General features: G+C 58.3%; 1 protein-coding gene across 3 annotated transcripts in view; it reads right to left on the reverse strand.

Annotated features, from left to right (window-relative positions):
• Nucleotides 1-370: 370 nt before the first annotated feature.
• Nucleotides 371-21,269, reverse strand: part of TMEM266 (transmembrane protein 266) — a 49,876-nt gene continuing 28,977 nt past the window's right edge. For 2 of the 3 annotated variants that reach the window (XM_053912909.1, XM_045196572.2), the window contains exons 6-10: nt 20,897-20,953; nt 19,795-19,933; nt 18,549-18,664; nt 9,703-9,874; nt 371-1,558 (exon numbers count right to left, since the gene is read on the reverse strand). In XM_053912909.1, coding sequence (XP_053768884.1) covers nt 969-1,558; nt 9,703-9,874; nt 18,549-18,664; nt 19,795-19,933; nt 20,897-20,953 — 1,074 coding nt within the window. In that variant the 3' untranslated portion in view covers nt 371-968. Of the gene's footprint in view, nt 1,607-9,702; nt 9,875-18,548; nt 18,665-19,794; nt 19,934-20,896; nt 20,954-21,269 lie in introns of all 3 variants that reach the window. The other variant, XM_053912910.1, reaches the window with a different exon arrangement.

Consider the following 21,269-nt stretch of genomic DNA (forward strand, 5'->3'; position numbering starts at 1 on the left):
CCCTGCGTGTGCGTAAGCAGGCTTCAGGGTGGTGCTCAGCCTTGCCCCTGCTGAGTTTGATGTCCCAGGGATGGAGACCCAGGTGGGACAGCTGGGTCACAGTTGTCAGCGAGGAAGGTGAAATTCTGAGCTCTGGTTTGGTGGGGAGATGAGGGACGGGACTAGTCTGGAGTCACACACGCAGGCAGTGTGAGAGCTTCCCGCCTGGGCCCACAGTGCCCTCCACTCTGAAAAGGCTTCAGCGCTGCCAGACAGGGGTTGGGTCCCTGCATGGGTTTTTGCCAGGCCAGCCCCAGCAAGGAGGCACTGCAGACTGCACCTAGGCCAGCAACCAAAGGAAGACCTCTGCCAACACAAATCTCAGTGCAGCTGGCTTTTATTATTAAAGCTGAGTTTGCCAAATGGCTGTCCCCTGCCCCCAGGACACTCCCATCCACCTGCAAATTCATCCCTTTATGTCCTGTGAAGGTGAAAACTGGGTTTGTCCTGAAAAGACCCAGAAAGGCTCATGCGGAAGTGAGAGAATGAGAAGGAACAAAATAGGCTCAGATGGTTGTCTTCGTGAGATTGTGTGGGCTCCACCCAGGATTCCTGGACAGGAGGGTTTGGGGGGGTGGGGCTGGACAGCCCCTGCTCACAGTGCTGTTCCTGAAGGTCCAGAGTGGGCGTCAGGAATGAAGGCAACGGCAGAGGCTGAGCTGGGCCTGGACTCCACCCTGCTGAAGCTGGGCCTCAGGCTGGTTTTATAAAAATGGTTTAAAAACCCAGCCGTGAGCACCACCTTCCCCTGGTCAGGGCCAGAGGAAGCACCAGCTCTAGGCTTTGAGGTCTGAGGCATGTGTCCTCCTTTCCTGCTATCACCTCCCTGGAGGCGGGCAGCACCCTGAGGCCAGGTGGGCTCCTGGGTCCTTCATGTGGCCCCAACTGTGTGTGCCCTTCTGCTACCCAGCCCACCCCACCTGGAGGCTCTAGGCTTCAGGGACCCTGTGCAGTGTCTGCTCTTTGGATTCCAAAGATCTGAATTTGTGCAGCGTGGGTGCAGCTGGCTGGAAGTGGATGACAGGCTGGATCTGAAAGACGGGAAAGCCCTCCTGGTTCTTCTGGTTGAACAGACTCACCCTGTGCTCCAGCTCTGGGCTGGTTTGGGCCGAGCCGGCTGGGCTGGGCTGGGCTGAGGGGGCTGGGTCCAAGGCCCTCTGGGATGGGCAGGGGTCCTCTGACAGGGAGGACAGCAGGTCCTGGACTGTGGTCTCTTTCATTTGCTGCTGGAGTGGTGGTGGTGGCAGTGGCAGGGGAGAGGGGCTGGGCTTGGAAGACAAGTCATGGGCAGTGCTGCCATCCCTAGAAGAGCACAGGGTGCTGCTGTCACTCTGGGCCCCGGGGACCGAGCTGCCAGTGGAGCAGGATGCGCTCTCGGAGGTGGAGCTCACACAGGTGCCCTTACTGCTGAGCTTCGGGGCCATGTCCACCGAGAAGAGGTCAGAGGAGACGTTGGGCTGGTGGATGTCTACGGCAGCCGTGGTGACTAGGCACATGGCTGGCTCTGGGACTCCGCTGTCTGCAAGAAAGGAGGGGAGTTGGTAACATGTCACCCTCAACACCACCTCTGGGTCCTGGTGAGGGCAGAGCTGAGCAGAACCAGTTTTTGGACCGGATGGTGATAGTATGGTCAGCGAGCTCAGAAAAGTCAGCGAGTATACACGTATGTACGTACCTACACACAGGATCTTCAAATACACTTCATTATGAGTGGAAGTGGGACAGAGGGAGAAGACAGTTTGCACACAACCCCTGTAGCTGCCTTGTTTCACCCCCAGCTCCCCACTCTAGTTCTATCTGCTCTCCTCTATAGCTCAACCCCCTAGCACCCCTCTGTAGCTCACAGCAATAGCTGGCCACCCAAAGTCCCTTCCTTGGCTTCCCACTCTAGCCTGCCCCAGGGGTGCCTGCTGTAGCTCCCCATTCTTTGCGTACCCCAGTGTACCTTCTAACTCCTCCCACCCTAGCTCCCCACTCTGCCTTGACCCTTAGCTCTTCAATCTAGTTGCCTATTCTAGCTTGTCCCCATAGATCAACCCCTAGCTAATCTCCCAACCCCTAGCTTAGCTCATTAGGTTCCCAAGTCTAGCTTGCCCCTCTAGCTCACCCCTCCAGCTTGCTGCTGTAGTTCACCTCCTAGCTCCCCCCCTTTCTCCGTGTCATAGAACTCCTGCTCACTAGCACCCCACCCTACTTCATATCCTCTAGCTTCTGTGTTTAGCTTACCTCCTAGGTCTACATTCTAGCTCCCAGATCTAGCTCACCCCTGCAGCTTCCCACACTAGAACCCCACTCTGGCTGGCTTGAGCCGTAGCTCAATCCTCTAGCTCCTATAGGTCACCCCCTAGCTCCATTAGCTCACCCCCAAATCCAACTTTTGCTACCCATGCTAACAAATCCCCTAGCTTGTCCCCCTAGCTCAAACGCCTATCTACCCTGCCCCAGCTCCACCTATGTGTTACCCCTGTATTACCCCTGTAGCTCCCACGTCTAGTGCACCCTCCTGGCAGCCCAGTCCAGCTCACCCCTCTAGCTCCTACTCTGCCTCACCACCCTAGTTAGCACGCCCCCGTCTCCCTCTTTAGCTCTGCCCTCTAGGCTGCCTCCCGCTCCCAGTTCCCTGCTATAATTCATACTCTAGCAAGGCCCTATGTTGCCCATAGCTTGACCTGTAACTTCCCACCTTAGGTCCCCATTGTAGTTCACCCTATGGAACCCCAGTCTAGTTGACCACCTTTCTCAAGTCCCAGAATGTGACTTATTTTTCAGTGCCAGGAGGCGACTTGTATTTCAGTGGGCCTTAGTCTCCAGTGGGACTTACTTTACAGGGCACCTTGTAGCCCAACCATCTAGCTCCTCACTCCAGCTTGCTCCTCTTAAATCTCACTTCTTGCCTCCATAGCTCCCTCTGTGAGCTAAACCCATAATTCCCAATTCTAACGCCCCCCTAGTTAGACCCCTAGCTCTCCACACTTGTACTTCACTCATGGACCCCCCCCACCCCCAGATCTCCACTGCAGCTTTCCCCTCTTCATCCCTAGCTAGCATCCCATGCTAGCTGGCCCCATAACTCCTCTTTCTTCCACTCCACTTAAACCCCACACCTCCTTCCATTTATACACACTGCTTCCCCACTCCAGAACACCTCTCCCCACCCTCTCTTGCCACCTAACTCCCCCTACTGTGTAACTCAGCTCCCCACTCTGGTTTCCCATTGTACCTCACCCAGCTCCCCACTGTAGCTTACCCCTCTAGTATGCACCCCCAGTTCTGCAATCTAGCCACACTAGCTCACCCTTTAGCTTCCCAATCTAGTTCCCCATACTCTGCCATCCCACACTAGCTTGACCCTTAGGTGGCCATCCTAGCTCCCTACTCTGCCCCTCCAGCTCCCCATTTTTGTCTATAGTTCCCCCAAATATTTACCCATTCTAGCTCACCCCCCCAGCTTTCGTTTTTGGCTTCCCAACGTAGATGCCCAGTTGAACTGGTGCCCATATTTTGCCCTTCTACATCGCTCCTCTAGCTCTCCCTAGCCTGTTGCCTTTGAGTCCCAATTAGAGCACCTCACTAGTGCCAAACCCTAATCCCGCTGTTGGCCACCCACTAGCTACCCCCTCTCCCACAATAGCTTTCCGCTGTGTCACCCCTCTGGTGAGTTGCCTTTCCAGCTGAACGGCTAACCCAGCTCCCTCCCTACATAGCTTTTCTAATCCCAAATCTAGTGCACCCTCCTAGCTCCCCAATATAGTTCCCAACTCTAGCTCACCCCTCTTAGCATCCTATGGTAGCTCAGTCACTAGATCTCAACGCTAGCTCCTCCAGCTCACCCCCATTTTGGTCTAGCTCCCTACTGTAGCTTGCTCCCATTGTCTCCCCTGTATAGTCTGCCCCCCTAGCTTGATGCCCTAGGTCATCCCCAGATCCCCACTCTAGCTCACCCTTCTACATGTCCCCTGGTACCCTGCTAACCCTCCACTCTAACTCGGCTCCTTGTCTTGCCCCCTCGATTCCTACTCTCCACACTCTAGCTCCATTGTCCACCTTCGCATGCAAGCTTACTGCTCTAGCTAGCCCCACAATAGCATACCACCTCAGTCGGTGCCCACAACTCCCTAAGGTAGCGCCTCACTCAAGGTCACCACTGCACCTTGCATTGTAGCTTGCCCCCCTTAGCACTCAACTCTAGTTCCCCAGTCTGCCTCACACCTCTCCAGGTCAAACCCCAGCTCTCCACCTCACTCATCCGACTAGTTCCCCACTCTAGCTTGCCCTCTAACTTCCAATCCCAGCTAACCTCTATAGCTGCACTAGGGCAAGGTCTAGGTCACAGGTGGCAACACCAGGCCCAGATTCGGCCCAGCTCCTTGCCCCTACTTAAGGAGCAGTTACACGTATACAGTCTTAAAGTTACGTTTGGCCCTTTGAAGGCAACCGAAAGGCTGATGTGGCCCCCAGTGAAAGAGTTTAAGACCCTTGGTCTAGGTCAAGGGTTCTGTACGTAGTTCACCCTCCCAGCTCTCACTCTAGATTCTCAATCTACCTCTCCACCCTGGCCTTTCCCCCCAAAGAAAACCAAGACCCAGCCCCCACTTTGTTTCCCATCTAGCCCCCTAGTTCCCCTCATCCCTCTACCCTCTCACCCTATCCCTTCATTTAGCTGACCTTTGATCCCTACTCCAGCTCCTCCCTCTAATCCCTAATGTCGTTCACCTCCTCAGCTCCTTACTTTAGCTCACACCCAAGGTCACCCCATCCATTCTAGCTTGCACTCTAGCTCCCCGCTTCAGCTCACCAGCCTAGCTGCCCGTTCTCTGTTGCCCCTCTAGCTTGCCCACAACCTCAACTCGTTAGGTCCCCACTTTAGCTCCCCAGTCTCACTCCGCAGTGTAGCTCACCTGACTAGCTCACCTCAGGAGTTTCCCACTGTAGCTCCCCACTACAGTATGCCCTGCCGGGTTGCCTGTCTACCTCACACCACTAGCTTCCCCCTTTAACTCCCTGTTCTGGTGCATAATCTCATGAACATAGCTTCCCACTGTAGCTCCCCCCCCCCCCAAACTCAACTCCCTGCTCTATCTCACCCCCATCTCCTTCCTTAGGTCCCTAGTCTTGCTGACCAGTCTTGAACCTCTCAAGGCCCCCACTAGCTCCCCAACCTAGTTCCCCTAGACCTTGCCTCTGTAATTCACCTAACTAGCTAGCTGCCTAAACGAGATCACCCCTAGCTTCCCTCTCAAGCTTACCACTCTAGCTTGCTCCTCCAGCTCCTGCCTGTAACTCAAGTCCCCTAGCTGCACAGTCTAGCTCGCACCCCTAGTTCACTTACCTGTCTCCCCATTCGTGCTCCCCACTGTAGCCCCACACCCTAAAGCATTGTCTAGATCCCACGTTTAGCTCCCCTGAGGAGCTCCAAACTCTAGGTGTCCACTGTACTTCACCCACCTAGCTTCACCCCAGCCTGCTGCCTTTGATCCTCAACTAGAGGACCCCTGCGGCTCATCCCCAACTCCCCATTCTAACTTCCCACTCTGGCTCTATCCCTAGACCCTAATCTAGCTCCCCCCAGTGTGCTTGGCTCCTCTAGCTCCCCACTCTATGTCCCAACTCTTGCTCTCCCGTGGCTCCTTACTCTACCTCCCAAAACCCAGCTCCCTAGATCCCCACACTAGCTCACCCTTCTAATCCCCAATCTAGTGCACCCTGCTAGCTCCCCATTGTACTCTGACTCTGGTGTGACCTCCACCTTGCCCCACTAGCTCGTCCCCTTGCTTGGCCCCATTGCTCCCCCACTCATACTCTAGCTTTCTATTTAAGTCCCCAACTCCCCACTCTAGCTCACCTGGTAGCTTCCCCCTGTAGCTCTCCACTCTGGCTCAACCACTAGGTCAGCGGCCTCGTTCCCCATGTTAGCCTGCCGCCTCCACCCGGCTTGCCCCTCTAGGTTGTTCCCAGATCCGCACTCTAGCTCGCCCCTCTCCATCTCCCCACTCTAGAGCTTGCTCCTCTACCTCCCCACTTAGGTTCGCCTTGCTAACTCCCCACTCTAACTTTGCAATATAGTTCGTCGAGTCTGTAGCTCACCCATCTAGCAGGCCCCTCTATCTTGCCCCCCACCCCAGCTCACCAGTCTTGCTAGCCCCTCTTGGTCGCCACTCTAACTCCTCCTAGCTCACTGCACTAGGTCGCCCCACTACCTTGCCAATTTACATCCTCCTCAGACTCACCCCTGAGCTCCCTACTTTACCTTGCCTATCGAAACCACCCCAAGCTCCCCCGTCTACCTGCCCCTCCAGTTTTGCCCCTTCAGCTCACTCCCACAGCTGGAGCACCTAGTTCCCCCCTGTACCTCCACCTGTAGTATGCCCCCTCACTCCCACTCAGGCTCACCCCACCAGCTTGCCTGCTAGGTCCCCCTCTAGCCAGACTTGCCTTCGCTGCCACAGTCTTCTCTTCCAAGTGGAGCTCTGCTGGGCACAGGGAGGGCCCAGGCCTGCTGGCCTGGTGTCACTCTGGGGTGGGACGCTGAGGCTCGCTGTGATGGATGGGTAAGACCACGGCTGTCCCAGCAGGGGCTATAACTCATGAGTTATGGGGATTCTTAAAGACCAATAAATTTGGGAGGAAAGTTTTATTGACTACATCCTGAACTTGGCAGGCTCCCATGCCTGTACTTTACGGCCCAGATTATAAAAGTGATTTGTGCCGGAGAAGTCTAAACACAAGTGTGAGTGTAACCGGCGGGCCACGGTGTGACTGTAGGCCCTGCGTCCTCTTACCTGGGCTGGGGTTGGCACTCCACACTCCTGGGACCGACCGCTCACGTCTGTAGGCTCATCCCTGGACTGTGTGTGGATAGCTGTGACAGGCTGGGCCTCAGAGCCCTCACTGGTCTGAAGGTCAATGTTAGCAACACACGCTGCCCTTGCTCTGTCTCCAGTCTGCAGAGTGGCCCAGAACACCCCCTGCTTGGTCAGCCATAATTTCTCATGTCATGTAAATCTCTCCCTTGACACAGCTCTTGGTCAGGGTGAGGTCGGCGGGGCGCCCTGTCACTCTGGCCCATTTAAGGATGTGAGTCACGTGCCAGCCCTCCACACCTCTGCCGTTAGCAGTCAGAAGCACTGACCTTGTCCACTGGGGCATGTGCACCTCTAGGGAGCTCGGAAGCTGTGGGTGTCAGAGGAGATGAGGAAACGCAGGGATGGGGATCCAGGCCAGCTGGGAGGGGCAACTGCAGCTGCTTCCAGGGTGCATGTGTGAGCCGAGTGTCTGTTGAGAAACACCCCTAGGCTGCAGGAGGGCTGGCACATTCCCCACGACACCCTGGCTGGTGATACACAGCCGACCCTATCTAGACTGAGTAAGCTTCCAGTCTGACTCAGCTTTGTCCCTTCTGATTCTGCCTCCTTCCTTGTCCTGAAAGTGCCCACTAAAGGGAATCCCGAGAGAGGAGGAGCAAGAGAAGCTAGAAAGCTAAGCTTCACAGTGCTTCTCAAATGTGTACAATTATTTTAAAGCCTTGCTTGCTTTGCAGACTCTCCAAGCCCAAATGTTGACTTCCTGGGCCCAAATGTGGCACCAGACGTCCACGGTCTAGAGGTCATTGGCTGAGGGACAGTAATGGCCACGCTGGTATGTCTAGGGCTGAGGACCTGGGAGCAGACAGGCAGTCTGGAATGTGTGCTGTGCCAGAATCCTGAGTTCAGGGACTTTAAAGTGGGCACACAGGTGCTTCCGGGCACGATAGTGCAGTAGGTAAATGCTGTACGTGCCTTCTGCCACAAGCACATAAAAATTAACAGCTTACAGGAACTACTAATAAAGGACACATGGACAAAATCAAGGGGGAGGAGGGAGGGAGGTGGGTTCAGCTGGGGTGGGGAGAAAAGGCATACAACTGTAATTGAATAAAAATTAAAAAAAAAATTAACACCTACAGACCAACCATTGTTGGGCACCACCTGAATGCTATTTGAATAGAACTCCTATAACTAAGGATGCACACAGGAAGCCACGTAGACTATTACGAGGGGCAGACACATGGACCGGGCCAGTCCCACAGCCAGGTGCGACCGTTTAAAACCCACGAGTAGGGATATCTCAGCTGCAGAGGGGGTCCCCCTGAGGAGCCACGAGTCCCAGCCCCACACCCAGCTTCCCCGGCCCTGGGGGGAAGCGGAAGTCCCCATAACTTGACAAAACCAGCCGAGGTAGGGCTGAGTGGGACGAAGGGCTACTGGAGTCCCAGGCATGTGTCAAAGAAACCATACACGGGCTTATTTAGTGGCTCACTCGCTCTGAGCCGCAGCACTGGGGGGGGGGCAGCTCAGAAGGCATGAGGGGCACACGGGGAGGAACTCGGTATTCTAGCTTCAGAGAGTCTACGGGGACTGCCTTCTCCCGAAGTGCTGGCAGAGGCCACTGGTCCTTTAATGAGCACCCCTGCCCCTGCAGGCAGACAGCACTTCTGAGTGTCCGGCAGGTGGCTAACTTCACCCCACCTTGGTGGTCCGCTGAGACCCTGTGCCACCCACCTCGAGCCGCTTCATGGCTTCTCCGCACAGACGGCCTGTCTTGGCTCGTGCTGCACACTTTCCTAAAATGTCTCAAAAGGTCCACAAACCCCAGACAAGCCGCATCTGCCTTCACCACGCCCCGTGCCTCTCACTGAACAGCTCCAAGGTCACCACTAGCGGCCGGCAGCCTCAGTGTGCGGCGTAGCCTGTCCAGGCCCCTGCGAGCCCAGCACCAGTAGCAGCCACCTGCAGATCCCTTGTCGCTCACAGCAATGGCCCTCGGTGTGGCACAGGCCGCAGCTGACCCCGGCGTCCACCTACCAGGAGACCTCAGAACCAACACAGCTAGTGACCAGCCTCAGACCGCAGCAGAGCACTGAAAGCACCTCCACAAAAAACACTCGAGACTCCTGTGGCACCAAAGCCCCGCCTGCTGTGTGGACTCGGCCCAGTAGGACAGCTGTGGCACTGCTGTCGCGGCCAGTCCTCACAACCAGTCAGCCTGAGGGGCCATCCTTGCCACAGACGCGCCTAAACCAGTCAAGACTCAACTGCAGCCCCGGCGGGTGTGGCTCAGCGGGTTGAGCCCCAGCCCGTGACCCAAAGGGTCCCCAAACCAAAAGATCCCCAATTCGGTTCCCATTCAGGGCATGTGCCTGGGTTTCGGGCCACGTCCCCAGTAGGGGGCGCACGATAGGCACCCACACACTGATGTCTCTCTCTCCTTCTCCCTGCCCCTCTGTAAAAATAAATTTTACAAATCTTTAAAAAAACAAAACCGACTCAACTGCGGTACGCACAACCCACATAAGGGACATACCTGGAATACCCAGCTCGGGTGACCAGGGCGATGGCACCACGGGACCCTACAACACACCTACCAAGCCCCGGAGACCCAGCAGCTGTAGCTAATAAATATAAACAGAAAAACATGAGACAAAGCTCAGAGCCCACGGGCAGCTGATTTCACCCAAAGGTCATTCAAGGTAGCTCGGGTAAACGAGCTTCTCCTGGGCTCAGGTCAGTCCCGACCCCAACTCAGCTGTCAAATCAGGGGCCAAGGAGGGCACACGGCCCTGCAAGGAAGCTGGGTGCACACCCTGGGGTCGCAGAGGCGCGGGGTCCCCCATGGCGCACGGCTTACCGGGGGAGGGCTGCAGCTCCTCCACGAAGCTCTCGTGCGCCGCCTCCTCCAGCACGTGGTAACGGCCGCGCGGCCGGCGCAGCACCTGCGGGGCCCTCAGCGCCTCCTCGCGCTCCGCCGCCAGGTCCAGGTCCTGCTGCGCCAGGTGCGCCCGCAGCTGCCGGATCTCGAACTGCGGGAGGGGAGGGGTGTGAGTCGCGGCGCCACACCTAGCGGGCCTGCGTGCCAGGTCGGGCGCTTCAGGGAGAGGCAGCTGGCCGGCACGTCGCCCTCGTGGCGGTGCTGAGCGCCCCCCGAAGGCCACACTGGCTCTCCTCACAACCGCCGACAATACCAACCACCACCATCGCGGTTTCGCTGGAGCCAGGCACGAAGGTGCCTCCCTTGCTTTGGGCTCCCCCTCCCCCCACCACCCGTCTGCCCCGTCCTACCCCACTGCGGCTGCTCCAACAGGACTGGCGGGGGGCTCTCCTGTCAGCCCCTTGTCCACTCGTCTCGGCCGGGAGGAACCCCAGGCTCCACACTCGTGGCTCACCGGGAGGCAACCGGGCCTCCCCCTGCTGTACATCAGGCCTGTATCGGGCTCACCTGTGCCCTCCGCCCCCAGATCACCTGGCCGGCCCCCACCCACGGCAATCACCCAGGCACTCCGTGACGTCAGCCTCTTACAATTCTCCGCCTGGCACTTAGCACCCTGTGATGGTGCTGTTTGTTTATTCTAATGTTTTATTTTTGTTCTGAAAGTGAAACGCTCCACTAAAGCATTCGCTGACACTAGGGTGGTCGCGCAAAACACTCGTCGGGCAACTTCCCTGGGTCAGCGTGCGCGGCGTTGCCTGGCGGCCTTCCCAGGCTGCTGCTCCGGGACCCCCTGGCTGCCTCTGTGCCGGGAGCGGGACTGCAGCAGGGGCAGAGGATCCCGCCTGAAAGGGTTAGGCCAGTCTCCCAACGCGCTGCCCTGCCCGTGACTCAGTTACCCCTACTCGCTTGATAGCCCGCAGCTTAGTGGAAACTCTCCCACCGCGCACAACATGCGCCCACCGCGGGCCACAGCACCGCTGGTCAGACTGCCGCTCCTTGCCCTGGGAAGAGCCGGGTCCTCTCCCTGAACCACCGTCCCGGCCCCGGCGCACGTCCTGCAACCCCGCCACATCCCTCCCACCCCGAAGAACAACAGCCTAGCGCATAGGTGGCAAACGCAAGGCCCGCGGGCCGAACCGGCCCTCCCCCTCCTGTCCACCAGGAGGCGACATCGAGCTCTCGCTGAGCTCTTGTTCAGCGGTAGTTACCTTCCCGCAGCGCTAACCTTACCCGCGGCCCTTTGAAGGAAGCCGCGAGACTGACGCGGCCCAGGTGAAAATGAGTTTGACATACCCCCCCCAGCCCCTCACAACCTCCCACTACCCCCACGCTTTTTCTTTTGAAAACCCCATTCCTCCCTCCCCCCAGGGCTGCAGCCGTCCCGACTCAGCCCGCCTATGACCACGACACCAAACACAGGCACTTGGACCACGTCCTCCGGTTCCTCCCGCCTGTTTCTCGCGCATTTCCAACCCGGGTAAAACGGGACGACTTTCCCTTCCTCCTCGTTTTCAGCCCCTACCCCGGGCCCCGCCCAACCCCGCGCCCACCTGCACAGCGCTCCTCTCCGCACGCGCACGGGGCTGCGGGGGCGCGCGTCCCTGGCTGTGCGGGACTCGGGAGAGGCCTGGGGCTCCAGCAGTCTGTGCGCGGACCTTCAGCCAACCCTTCCCCTGCGGTCTCGGTCCTTTGTCTTGCACAGTGTTTACCGACAATTTCTTCACTCACGTGTTCGATCTTTGCACTACCGTTTCAGTGGAATTTGGGGAAGGATCTCAGGGGTTTTATTTATTTCTTTTTCTTTAAAGAAAGGCACAGCCTTGTGGTGTAAATACCGGCCCCCAACGGCCAACTCCCAGCTCGCAGGCTCTCGCGCAGAACCGGGAAGGAAAGCGCCCCCCCCACCCCCGCTCTGGCAGTCAGCGAGGGGCCGGCACACCCCGCCCCGCTCACCCCCGGGACAAGCTCTGCTCAGCCACACACCGCGCCTCAGCCCGACCCCAGAGCTGCGACAAACCCTGTCCCGACCCTGCCCACAGACTGAGCTCTAACTGTGGTCTCAGACGAGGCTTAGACTCTGGACCTGAACCACCCAGTCCTCAAACGGGGCCGCTGGCCTCAAACAGTAAGAAACTGGGGCTGGCTCACTACAGGGCCGCCCGCAGAGGGGAAGGGCTCAGGCCACCGGCCCGGAGGCATCCTCGGGGCTCTCCCAGGGCGGCACCCCTCCTACCCCTGCGGATCTGAGCTTCCCATGGGCGTGCCGGGCCAGCTTTCTCCAAGGTCGCTCATCGGGGGAGGCAGGCCCAGTTAATGGCCTCCCAGGCCACTCCGAACAGATGCATTATTGATAACCGGCCATCCATCCTGAGCTGCCCATGAGTGTCCCACTGGAATTCAAGCCAGAGGCCAGAGGCCAGCGCCTGCCCAGCCCCAAGGCACAGCTAAAGACACAGGCGCTGCAGTGGAGCCCCCGGGAGGTGGTCCCCCTCCCTCCCCTCCCCTCCCCCTCCCCCACCGGAGGACTTGGGTAAAGCACGGTGAGAGCTCTGTTAAAATTGTTACATGTTTTGGAAGGAAAACACCTCTCCCAGTTTGGAAGGGGCCCAGGGTAGCCCCAGGGGAGGCTGTCTGGGGTACTTCAGGGAACACCCCTCTTGTGAGAACCCTCGGGGCTGGCTGTGGTGGCATTTGTGGCAGAGACGGCCTGCTGTGTCCAGCACACAGAGGCCTGGCCAGTATGAGGGCTGCACAGGCCGTTGTGGGAAGCTGCTTTGAGGACATGAGCCTTCACTGACAGAGCAGCAAGCAGCCAGTGGCATCTGCAGCACAGCAGTGCTGGTGGCGGCAGCGCCCAAAAGAGCAGGAGACCCCCATCCCCATCCCACCATCCCCGTCCCCATGGGGAGAAGCAAGGGCTGCAAGTAGGAGCCTGAGGTCTTGGCCCGTCACCCCTCCCTCGCTCTGACTTCAGGTCGGGCTCCTTCCTCTCTGGGCCTCAGTTTCTTTGTGTTTGGGAGGCCCACGGACCAGCAGAGTCTGAGTCTGGGACCCCGGCCAGGAGGGGACAAAGCCGGGGCCACCCCTGCTCCTGCTGACATGCCCAACTCTGTAGAGAAGGGTCCCGTAAACCGAAACCTCTAACATGCACCATCCACATGAAGGCTCACATATTCATGGGAGCAAGCAGGAAAAAGTGATCTCTTCCCAAGACATAAGCAGTTCATAGAAGCTGCCCCATGCAAGTATTTGAGTTAACAAAGACTTCGAAGTAACTGTAATTGCGTGTTAAAGAAATAGGGGGACAGATGGATAAAATGGATGTAGCATCTCAGTGGAGAAAGAGAACCTATAGAAGGAATCAAATGAAAGGTTTAGAAGCTCAGTCGCGGATACCTGAAACTCAGGGCTCAGTCGCGTGGGTTTAACAGCGCCCTGGAAACAGACGCCGGGCACTGAACCAGAGGACAGGGCCATGGAAAGATATGAAAACTTACGTCCAGAACAAGACGGGGGGGCGGGGTGGACAGAATCGGGTGGGAGAGTGATGTCAGCCGCCATCCCAGGCCCACCACCTGCACTGCAGCTCGAGCTGCAGGAGAATGAAGGTGGGAGAGAAGCAGCAAGTGAAGAAATTGCGGCCAAGAACTTTCCAAATCTAGTAGAAAACATTAGCCCAGAAATTCCAGACTCAGAGAATCCTAAACGGAGTCAACACAAAGGCCCTGCACCTAGACACCCCGTCATGAGACCCCTAAAAAACACGGGAGAAGCACCCACCACACGGGGACTCGGTGGCAGGGCCTGGGCCTCTGAGGGCAGGGGAGGGGCAGGGGGTGCTTTGAAGACAAAATTAAGAGAATTTTCCCATCACTGCCCTACTTAATGCACTTTGTTAGCTGAGTGTTCCTAATCAGATAGCCTGAGAGATCCATCCGCCAGCTCCAGGGAAGCCCAGCCTGCATTACTGCAGGGAGCCGGCCCTTCCTCTGGGTGGGGCTCTATGCTGGGGTACCGCAGGGCGGCACTCGGGGGCTCAGCCGGGAAGGGTGTGGTGTGTGGAGTGCAATGGGCACGGCCTCGGCTGATCGATGTGCGCTCTGATCGAGGTGAGCTCTGGCCAGAAGCTTGATGGTGCCTAATGTGGCACCAATCATTTTCCTCCGTCCTGTCAGTGCTGCCTGCACGGCCGGCCCTGTCTCCAGCCCCATCTGCTGCGCAGACGGCGTCCCCTGTTTGCTTCCATCACTTCGGCCATTGTTGGTAACAACAGAGGCCAGGAGACAGTTGCTCACCAATAGTGCGGGGCAGGGTGCGGCCGGGTTCAACCTTCTCTCCTCTCCTCCCACTGCGAAGAGGACGGGGAGTCGCCATACAGTTAAATTATTGCCAAAGAGTAACAAGTCAGTCCTCTGATGGCTACTTTTATCAGCCAAGTAGGTTTTTCATTAGCTGTTGTACGAATCGCTGTCCACGTTTAAAAAACGAACAAACATAAACCACGTGACACCCCACAGGGAATACCCTGCATAATCGAGGTGACAGACGGTGCTGGGCTGAGCTAGGGCCTAGTGGCCTCTTCAGGAAAAGGGGGGGCTCTCTGGAATGAGCCAGCATCAAGCATCATCACCACCCTACAGCCCAAACAAAACCCCTTTCCTGCTCTTTCTGACCCACTGAGGCCCAGCCTCAGAGGTGAGCCATTTGCCAGCGGCCTTGTCTCGGGGTGCCGGGCGTCCACAGAGAGGTCCACACCTGGCATACATGGTCCGGTTCCCGGACCTGGGCAGCAGGACCCGCCACCCCCTGCCTCCACCAGGGATGCCTACAGCTCGAGGTCTACACCCCCATGTTTCCTAAGGAAGCGGCCAGGACACGGGCACTCACGCAGGGGGGATGGACAATGTGATTGTGCCTCTTGCTACTGCAAGTGGGGGGGGGAGGGCTGGGCCTGCTGTGAGCCTGCTGGCCTCGTTTTAGGGATCGGGTGACTGCACAGGTGACAGCATTCTCCTGGGGCACACAGCCCACTCCTGTCAGCATCTGGCACCTCAGGTGTGACTGTGCAACTGAGCCCGCCCACAAAATGGAGGCCGAGGTGCCATCGCCACTTTCCGGCCTGGCTCTGCACCTGCTTCAGGCCCCTGGGTTAAGGGAGAAAACACCGAGGACCTGGCGTCAGGAGAAGCCTCCAAATGGGAGGAGGCTGGACGCCGGTCACTGTGGGGAAGAGGGTCCCTTACCCGCCCTTCCCGCCCCTGCACGCTGCACTCGGTAGTGACATGCAAGTCAGGATTTCTGGGTCCGCCTGGCAGAGCCGTCAATAGCAACTCACAAGGGTGCCCGGCTTCCGTGGGCGGAGGGCCGCACTGCCGCCCCAGCTGTCCGCCCGGCTTTCCGCAACAAACTGCAAGACACAGGGCAGCCAGGGGCCTCCTGCAGCCTCTGTCCGTCCTTCCTTCCTCAGAGGGATTCGTGAGCAGCAAAGAGCCCGCCTGCGGCCACCGTCCCATCCAGATCACCACGAGTACAAGCGTCTGACAGTACCCCTGTGCATGGGCGCCACTGCATGCGTGACCAAGTGCTCTCTCTCCCCCTGCTCGGACTTGCTAAGGGACAGCAGCAAGCCGGACCGCACCTTCCGCACCCTGTCCTCACAGCGTCCTCCTGAGGCAGGCCTGGTTCCCTCCACGTTCCCAGTTAGGAACCTGAGCCCGGGACTCACAGCGTCCTCCTGAGGCAGGCCTGGTTCCCTCCACGTTCCCAGTTAGGAACCTGAGCCCGGGACTCAGGGGAGACAGCCCCTGGCTGGTAGAGCTGAAGTCAGAACTCTGATGCCCACCAGGACTCCCCTTTCAGGGACTGACGCCTGCCTGTGGGTCACCCAGTCCTCCTCGCAGACAGCCCCACAGCCGAGTGGTCTGGGGTAGGCGGAGCTGAGGAAGGAAAATGTCACTTCCTCCTGTCCTTCCCATGGGACCAAGCAGGGAAGAGAAACAAACTCCAGCGGCAGGTCAGGCCGCACTGCTTTGCGCCACAGGCTGTTGCGAGGCTCCCCAGGAAAGGTACAACGGGGACTTCAGGACATGTTGGAAAAGTAGAGTAAGAGGGGGGCCCCGACCTGCACAAAACCTCAGATGTGGTTCGTAAGATGCGCTGACTTAACCACTGTATCCGAAACGGCTCCGGTTTCTGCAGCAGCCAGTGCGGCAGACATGGGAGGTTCCCTGCATCTCTCTGAAGGACAGTGACTAGCCTCCTGCGCCCCGGTGAGAGGAAGAACGGCGAACGGGGAGGCACTTTCCTGCTGAAGGACTGCTGGGTTCGGGGGCCAGGGGCCATGGGCAGTCATCACAGCAGGGAGCTGCCTGCCAGCTGTGTGCAGGCCAGCCCAGGCTCCCCACTGGTCCCAGAAGCTCCCCTTTGCAGAAGGAAGCTGTTAAGGACCAGGTAACGGACGATGGAGCTCCTGGTCTCCCTGTGCAGACCAGGGGCTGCGCTGTCTGGGGGAAACACCCTCTTTCCATCCTCTGCTGGGCCTTGGGTTCCCCCATCTGCAAGTCCAGGGGTGAGATGCCCTGTGAGGGCCTTCCCCAGACGTGAGGTGGTACCGGGGCATGGAGGATATGGCCTGTGGTAGGAGAGGAGCGGCCAGGTGGCACGGACGTAGCACAGAAGATAACAAGGCGTTTATGCAAGACACTGGCAAACCATGTGACCTGAGTCTCCAGGGCCACAGGAAGAAGGAATTTCAGCTTTCTGAAAAAACCGAGGTGACTAACACAGAGTGACCTATCAGTGGACAGACGAGACAAACACACCCCTGCCAGTGAGCGAAGTCGAGAGCCACGGTGGTGTCCCGTCCACAGGGGGCACCCTGTATGTGAGGTGACGAGAAGGGCACTTTACCTCTGTGGTCTTCCCCCCCAGAACCCATGACTTCAATCGAACCATGAGAATCAGCAGACATACCCAACAGAGCGGTGGCTCGCAACGCGCCAGCCTGGCCTGGCCCGCCAGGGTGAGAATGAGGACCGTGCCAGTGCCTTTCCCAGACAGGAGGAGCCTGGCAACAACACCGGGGGCCACCCGTGAGGAAGGACGCTAGGTGCACGTGAAGTGACTGTGAACGACGCATGCACCGCAGGAGGAAGGTGCTGACGCCCGCTGACTGGTCGTGACCAATGGGTGAATGTAATGTAAGCTGTCATTGTGGGGAAAGTGATGGGAGCAGGTAAGGGAACTATCTCCACAATGTTTCTAGAAATCTAAAAGTGCTCTAAAAAACAAAGTTCCTTTTAAAAAAAGACCTCAGAGGAGCAACGTTTGGGACTTTTACACAAACACGTCCCGGAAGAAGGCAAGGCGAGTACAAAGTGAGGGCTTTGTCGGCTCTGAGCCGCTATGCCTGCCCACGGACCTCCGGGGAAACGTGGCTCCGGTTTGGAAACTGCCTCCCTGAACTCTGAGAACTCCATAAGAGGGATAGACAAGTGTCTGTGACAGAGGGGACCTGGAGGGGCCTGAGAGGTGCTGTGGGGGGACTCAGTGCCTCTGGAAGAGCTGCACGTCGGTTTCCCCGAGCGCTGGAAGGGCATGGAACCTGCCCTATGCACACGGGCTGGGATGGCAGGGCTCACAGGGACACTAGCTGGCTCTGTCCCCGCCTCTGCGTGCCCTCAGCTGTGCGCTCTTGGGCAAGTCTGCAGTCCTCAGTTTTCGCATCTGTAAAATGGGTGTATGTGGGTGCAGGGGACAGACTGTCTAGGGTCTGCTCTCATATGTCACCACATGTCATGTGCCAGGCTTTAGGCCGAGCCACCCCCCAGTTTTCAGAGGAGAAAAACCAAGACCCACAGAGGTCCCACCCGTACCCAAACCCACACGGCCATGTGCAGCTCAAGTTCCAGGGGGAGGAAGTGCCTGAGCAGGCTTTGCCCGCTGTCTGTCCCTAAGGCCCATTCTTCGCTATCCCAGCGCCATTCTCTCCACGCATCTGGCTGCCCCTGACACTCCCTGAGCTGCGCTCCCATTTCCTTAAGGGTGTCTGTTGCCCTATCAGGTCTCAGAGATGACCCTAAAACACAGCCGAAAAGGAGGCACCTGTCATCCGGGCCTGTGGTGTAGGCCCCACTGAGCTTTGGGAGAGTGGCTCTGACCCCCACTCCCAGCTTCCCGGGGGCACCCTGGGACTCTGCTAACTGACAGGCTTCAGATGCTTTTTCAATTAAAGTGGTTTGTTTCTGTTCATCTCTTTTCCAGACGTCCCTACCTGGAGGGACACATCTTTATTTATTGGCTCTTTCCTGTGCAGAATCTCTGCGGCCCAGACCCCCGGGAGGGAGGCACCTTGTGGGGGGTCTTGAGCCAGAAATGTGGGGTCCCCAGGAGCTTGGGATGGGGCTGCAATAGAAACCGTGGAGGTGGGCTGCCCAGCAGCCTCAGCAGATGGAATTCAGCCCCCGCCTCAGGGACGGTTGTGCCAAAGAGACTCATGAACCGAGCTGGTGACACAGCTGGTTCAGGCTGCAGAGCTGACCGGTCCCCGTGGGCAGGGAAAGGCACCTTGGCCTGGGGGTCCGGGCTGAGTCAGCCTGGCTGGGCACAAGCGACCTTACAGACGCATTTCCCCTGCTCTGGGCCTGGAGGGGCTGCAGGAGGCCTCTGGCCCCGGGGACCCTGTGGGTTCAGGCACCACCAGCACCTGCGCCTTGGACACAACCCGACAGAAACGGACAGAAATGGGCGTGGCCGCAGTTGCTTACCCCTTGCTCCTGGCAGATCTGCGTCAGCCTCTCCAGCTGCTCATCCTGGATGACCTTGGCCTTCTCATACTGCTGGATGACCATCTCCATCTCCACCTTCACAGGCAGGACATATGCTGCAAGACGGAGGCGGCCCGTGAGGAGTGGGCCGTGCTGGGAACACCACTGTGCCTGGGTCAGGGTAGGGTGGTGCCAGTGCTCAGCCCCGGGGGTGGGGTAGGGGGTGGGGGGAGGCATTCCGGCCCAGCCACAGTTCCCCGAGGGATCTTGGGGGCAGGGCCAGACCGAACTGTCTCCGTCCTTTTCCACAGTGACAAACCCCTCATACTGGGCCTAAGGACTCCAGTCTGCAGCCTCTGTGCAGCCACAAGAGCAGGTGCTGCATGATGAGTGCACATGCAGGTGCCATGGAAGGCCACTGGGGGGCGCGGGCGAGCAGCCACCGGTGGGAACGGCAAATGCACAGCCACCTTGCAAAACTCTCTGGCAGTTCTTCAAAATCCTAAACAAACAGTGACCCCATGGCCCAGCAATCCCACCCCGCAGCACCTAGGAGAAACGGACACATACATGCACACAAATCCGTGTACGTGAGCATTCACAGCAGCCAAAGTGTAAACAACCTACATGTCCGTCACCAGAAGATAAATAAAATGTGACCTGTCCACTCAGTGCCGGCCACTCAGCAAAGGGAAGGAAGCGCTGACACCGCTACCACATGGTCACCCTCGAAAACACCACACCAAGTGGGGAAAAGCAGACACAACAGGCCGCATGTCCCGAGTCCACTTATGTGAAATGTCCACGAGGCCAACGTATGAGCTGGAAGTAGACTGGTGGTTGCCCAGGCCTGAGGAAGGGGGTGTGTGGAGGAATTTGGGGGGAATGCGAATGTGTGAGGGGTTGGTTTATTTTTGAGTGATGAAGATGGTCTACACGTAGATTTTGGTGATGTTTCCACAACTCTGTGAATAAATATATTAAGAACTACCGAACTGTGCACTTCAAAGAGTTAAGTTTTATGGTGTGTGGACTACATATTAAAAAAGATGTTTTTTAAAAAGGTCACTGGGGCTTTCCTGCTCCTCCCTTCCTGCTTCCTATGGCTGAGACACAGCTGTGATGGCTGGCACTGCAGCAGCCCTCCTGGGCCACAGCGTGACTCCAGGGAGCAGGTCTCTCTCCTCTCACCTGAGAGCCCTGGTTTTAGACCCGCCAGCCCCACCGAGCCCTTCCAGCCACTCACCATCGATGACCCTCTTCACCCGCCAGATGCGGAGCAGGATGATGAGGCTGATGGCGTCCCAGGGGCTCCGGGGCCCGTTGGCCACAGTAGAGGCCACCATCGGGGCCAAGGACAGGATGATCACGGCCCCATCAAACACCTGGCAGTGAGCAGATTTCAGGGCCCTGGGTCATCCTCAGTTCTCCAGCCGGAGCCCAGCCCAGCCCTTGCATCTGGTCAGCACCTCCTCCTGTCTGTTCACTAAGGGCCTCCTGCCCTTGGCTGTCCCCCTGGGCCCTGCTCAGTGTTTGGGCAACCCCCACCAGAAATGCTCCTGAGCAGGCCTGCCCCTCTGACCTCCGCCCACCTCCATCCTTTGTTCCCACAGCCTCCGGCTGTTTCAAGCCTCTTTTCCCAGAGTCTGTTTCCAGTACATTGTCCCTTCTCAGGATGGGGACAAGCCTCACTGAGCCCCGCAGGGCCCCCTGGGTAGCAAGACCCACAGCCTTCCTCTCGTCTCTGTCTGCAGGGAGGCAGTGCCGGGGCAAGAGGGACCCTGGGCCCTGGCCTGCCACCTCCTGCTCCAGCCTGCCTCCCCGAGACCTCCATGGTCAGGCCCTCGGTCTGCTCAGCTAGAGAGTCAGAGTGGGTGGGAGGTGAGGCAGGAGGCGAGGCAGGAGCCCACGGCAGATGCTGCCCACCTTGGCCGCTGCTGTGTGACAGCCAGGCCTCCCCACCTCCCCCCACCCTGCACCCCATTCACCCCACTCACAAGGCGGAGTAGGGGTTTTCCTCTGAAAAACCAGCTCAGCTCCCTGCACCCCTCCCCACACACACACAGGGCCATTTCAGAGTGCATGCATTTGTTTTGTAACACATTTCAAAAGCTTTCCAAAATGATTCAAGGATAAGTTACAATTCTGCAGCACTTCACCAGAATGTTTAGACGTCCCTTTACTGGGAATGTCCTCAGTCTTCCCTCCCCCCGCGCCCCACACTGGGGACCCTTGTCTGCATGTGGGAAGGGGCAGCCTCTTTCCCTGGCTCCCGGCCCAGGCTTGGGGGACGGCAACATCCCAGGACCCAGCGTGGGTGGCAAGGGGAGGTGGATGTTGGTCTTTACCTCTATTTTGTTCTCGATGTAATCCCAGATCCCGAGCACCACAATGCGGAGAACGGTCTGAGGAGAACAAGTGACACGGAAGTTCGGGTTACACGCTGCCCCCCACAGAGGCGGCTCTGGGTCACATCCGTGCCCAAAGGGGGAGACTGTCTCTGCTGCAGTTGAGCAGCTGTGGGTGCAGCGGCTCCTGGCTTCTACCAGGTCCCGGAGTGGGGGCGCCGTCCTCCTCCCAGCTGCCACCCTCCACCCCCCAATCAGCCATGGGAGCCCTGGCCCTGCTGGGCCGGGTGTGTGTGGCAATGGGTTGGGGTCTGAGGCTGACACGCCTCTCTCTGCACAGGGAGTGCTGGTGTCAGGGGGCTCGTCTCCAGCA

This window comes from Desmodus rotundus, chromosome 10, assembly GCF_022682495.2.
Source record: "Desmodus rotundus isolate HL8 chromosome 10, HLdesRot8A.1, whole genome shotgun sequence".
NCBI classification, from domain to species: Eukaryota; Metazoa; Chordata; class Mammalia; order Chiroptera; family Phyllostomidae; genus Desmodus; species Desmodus rotundus.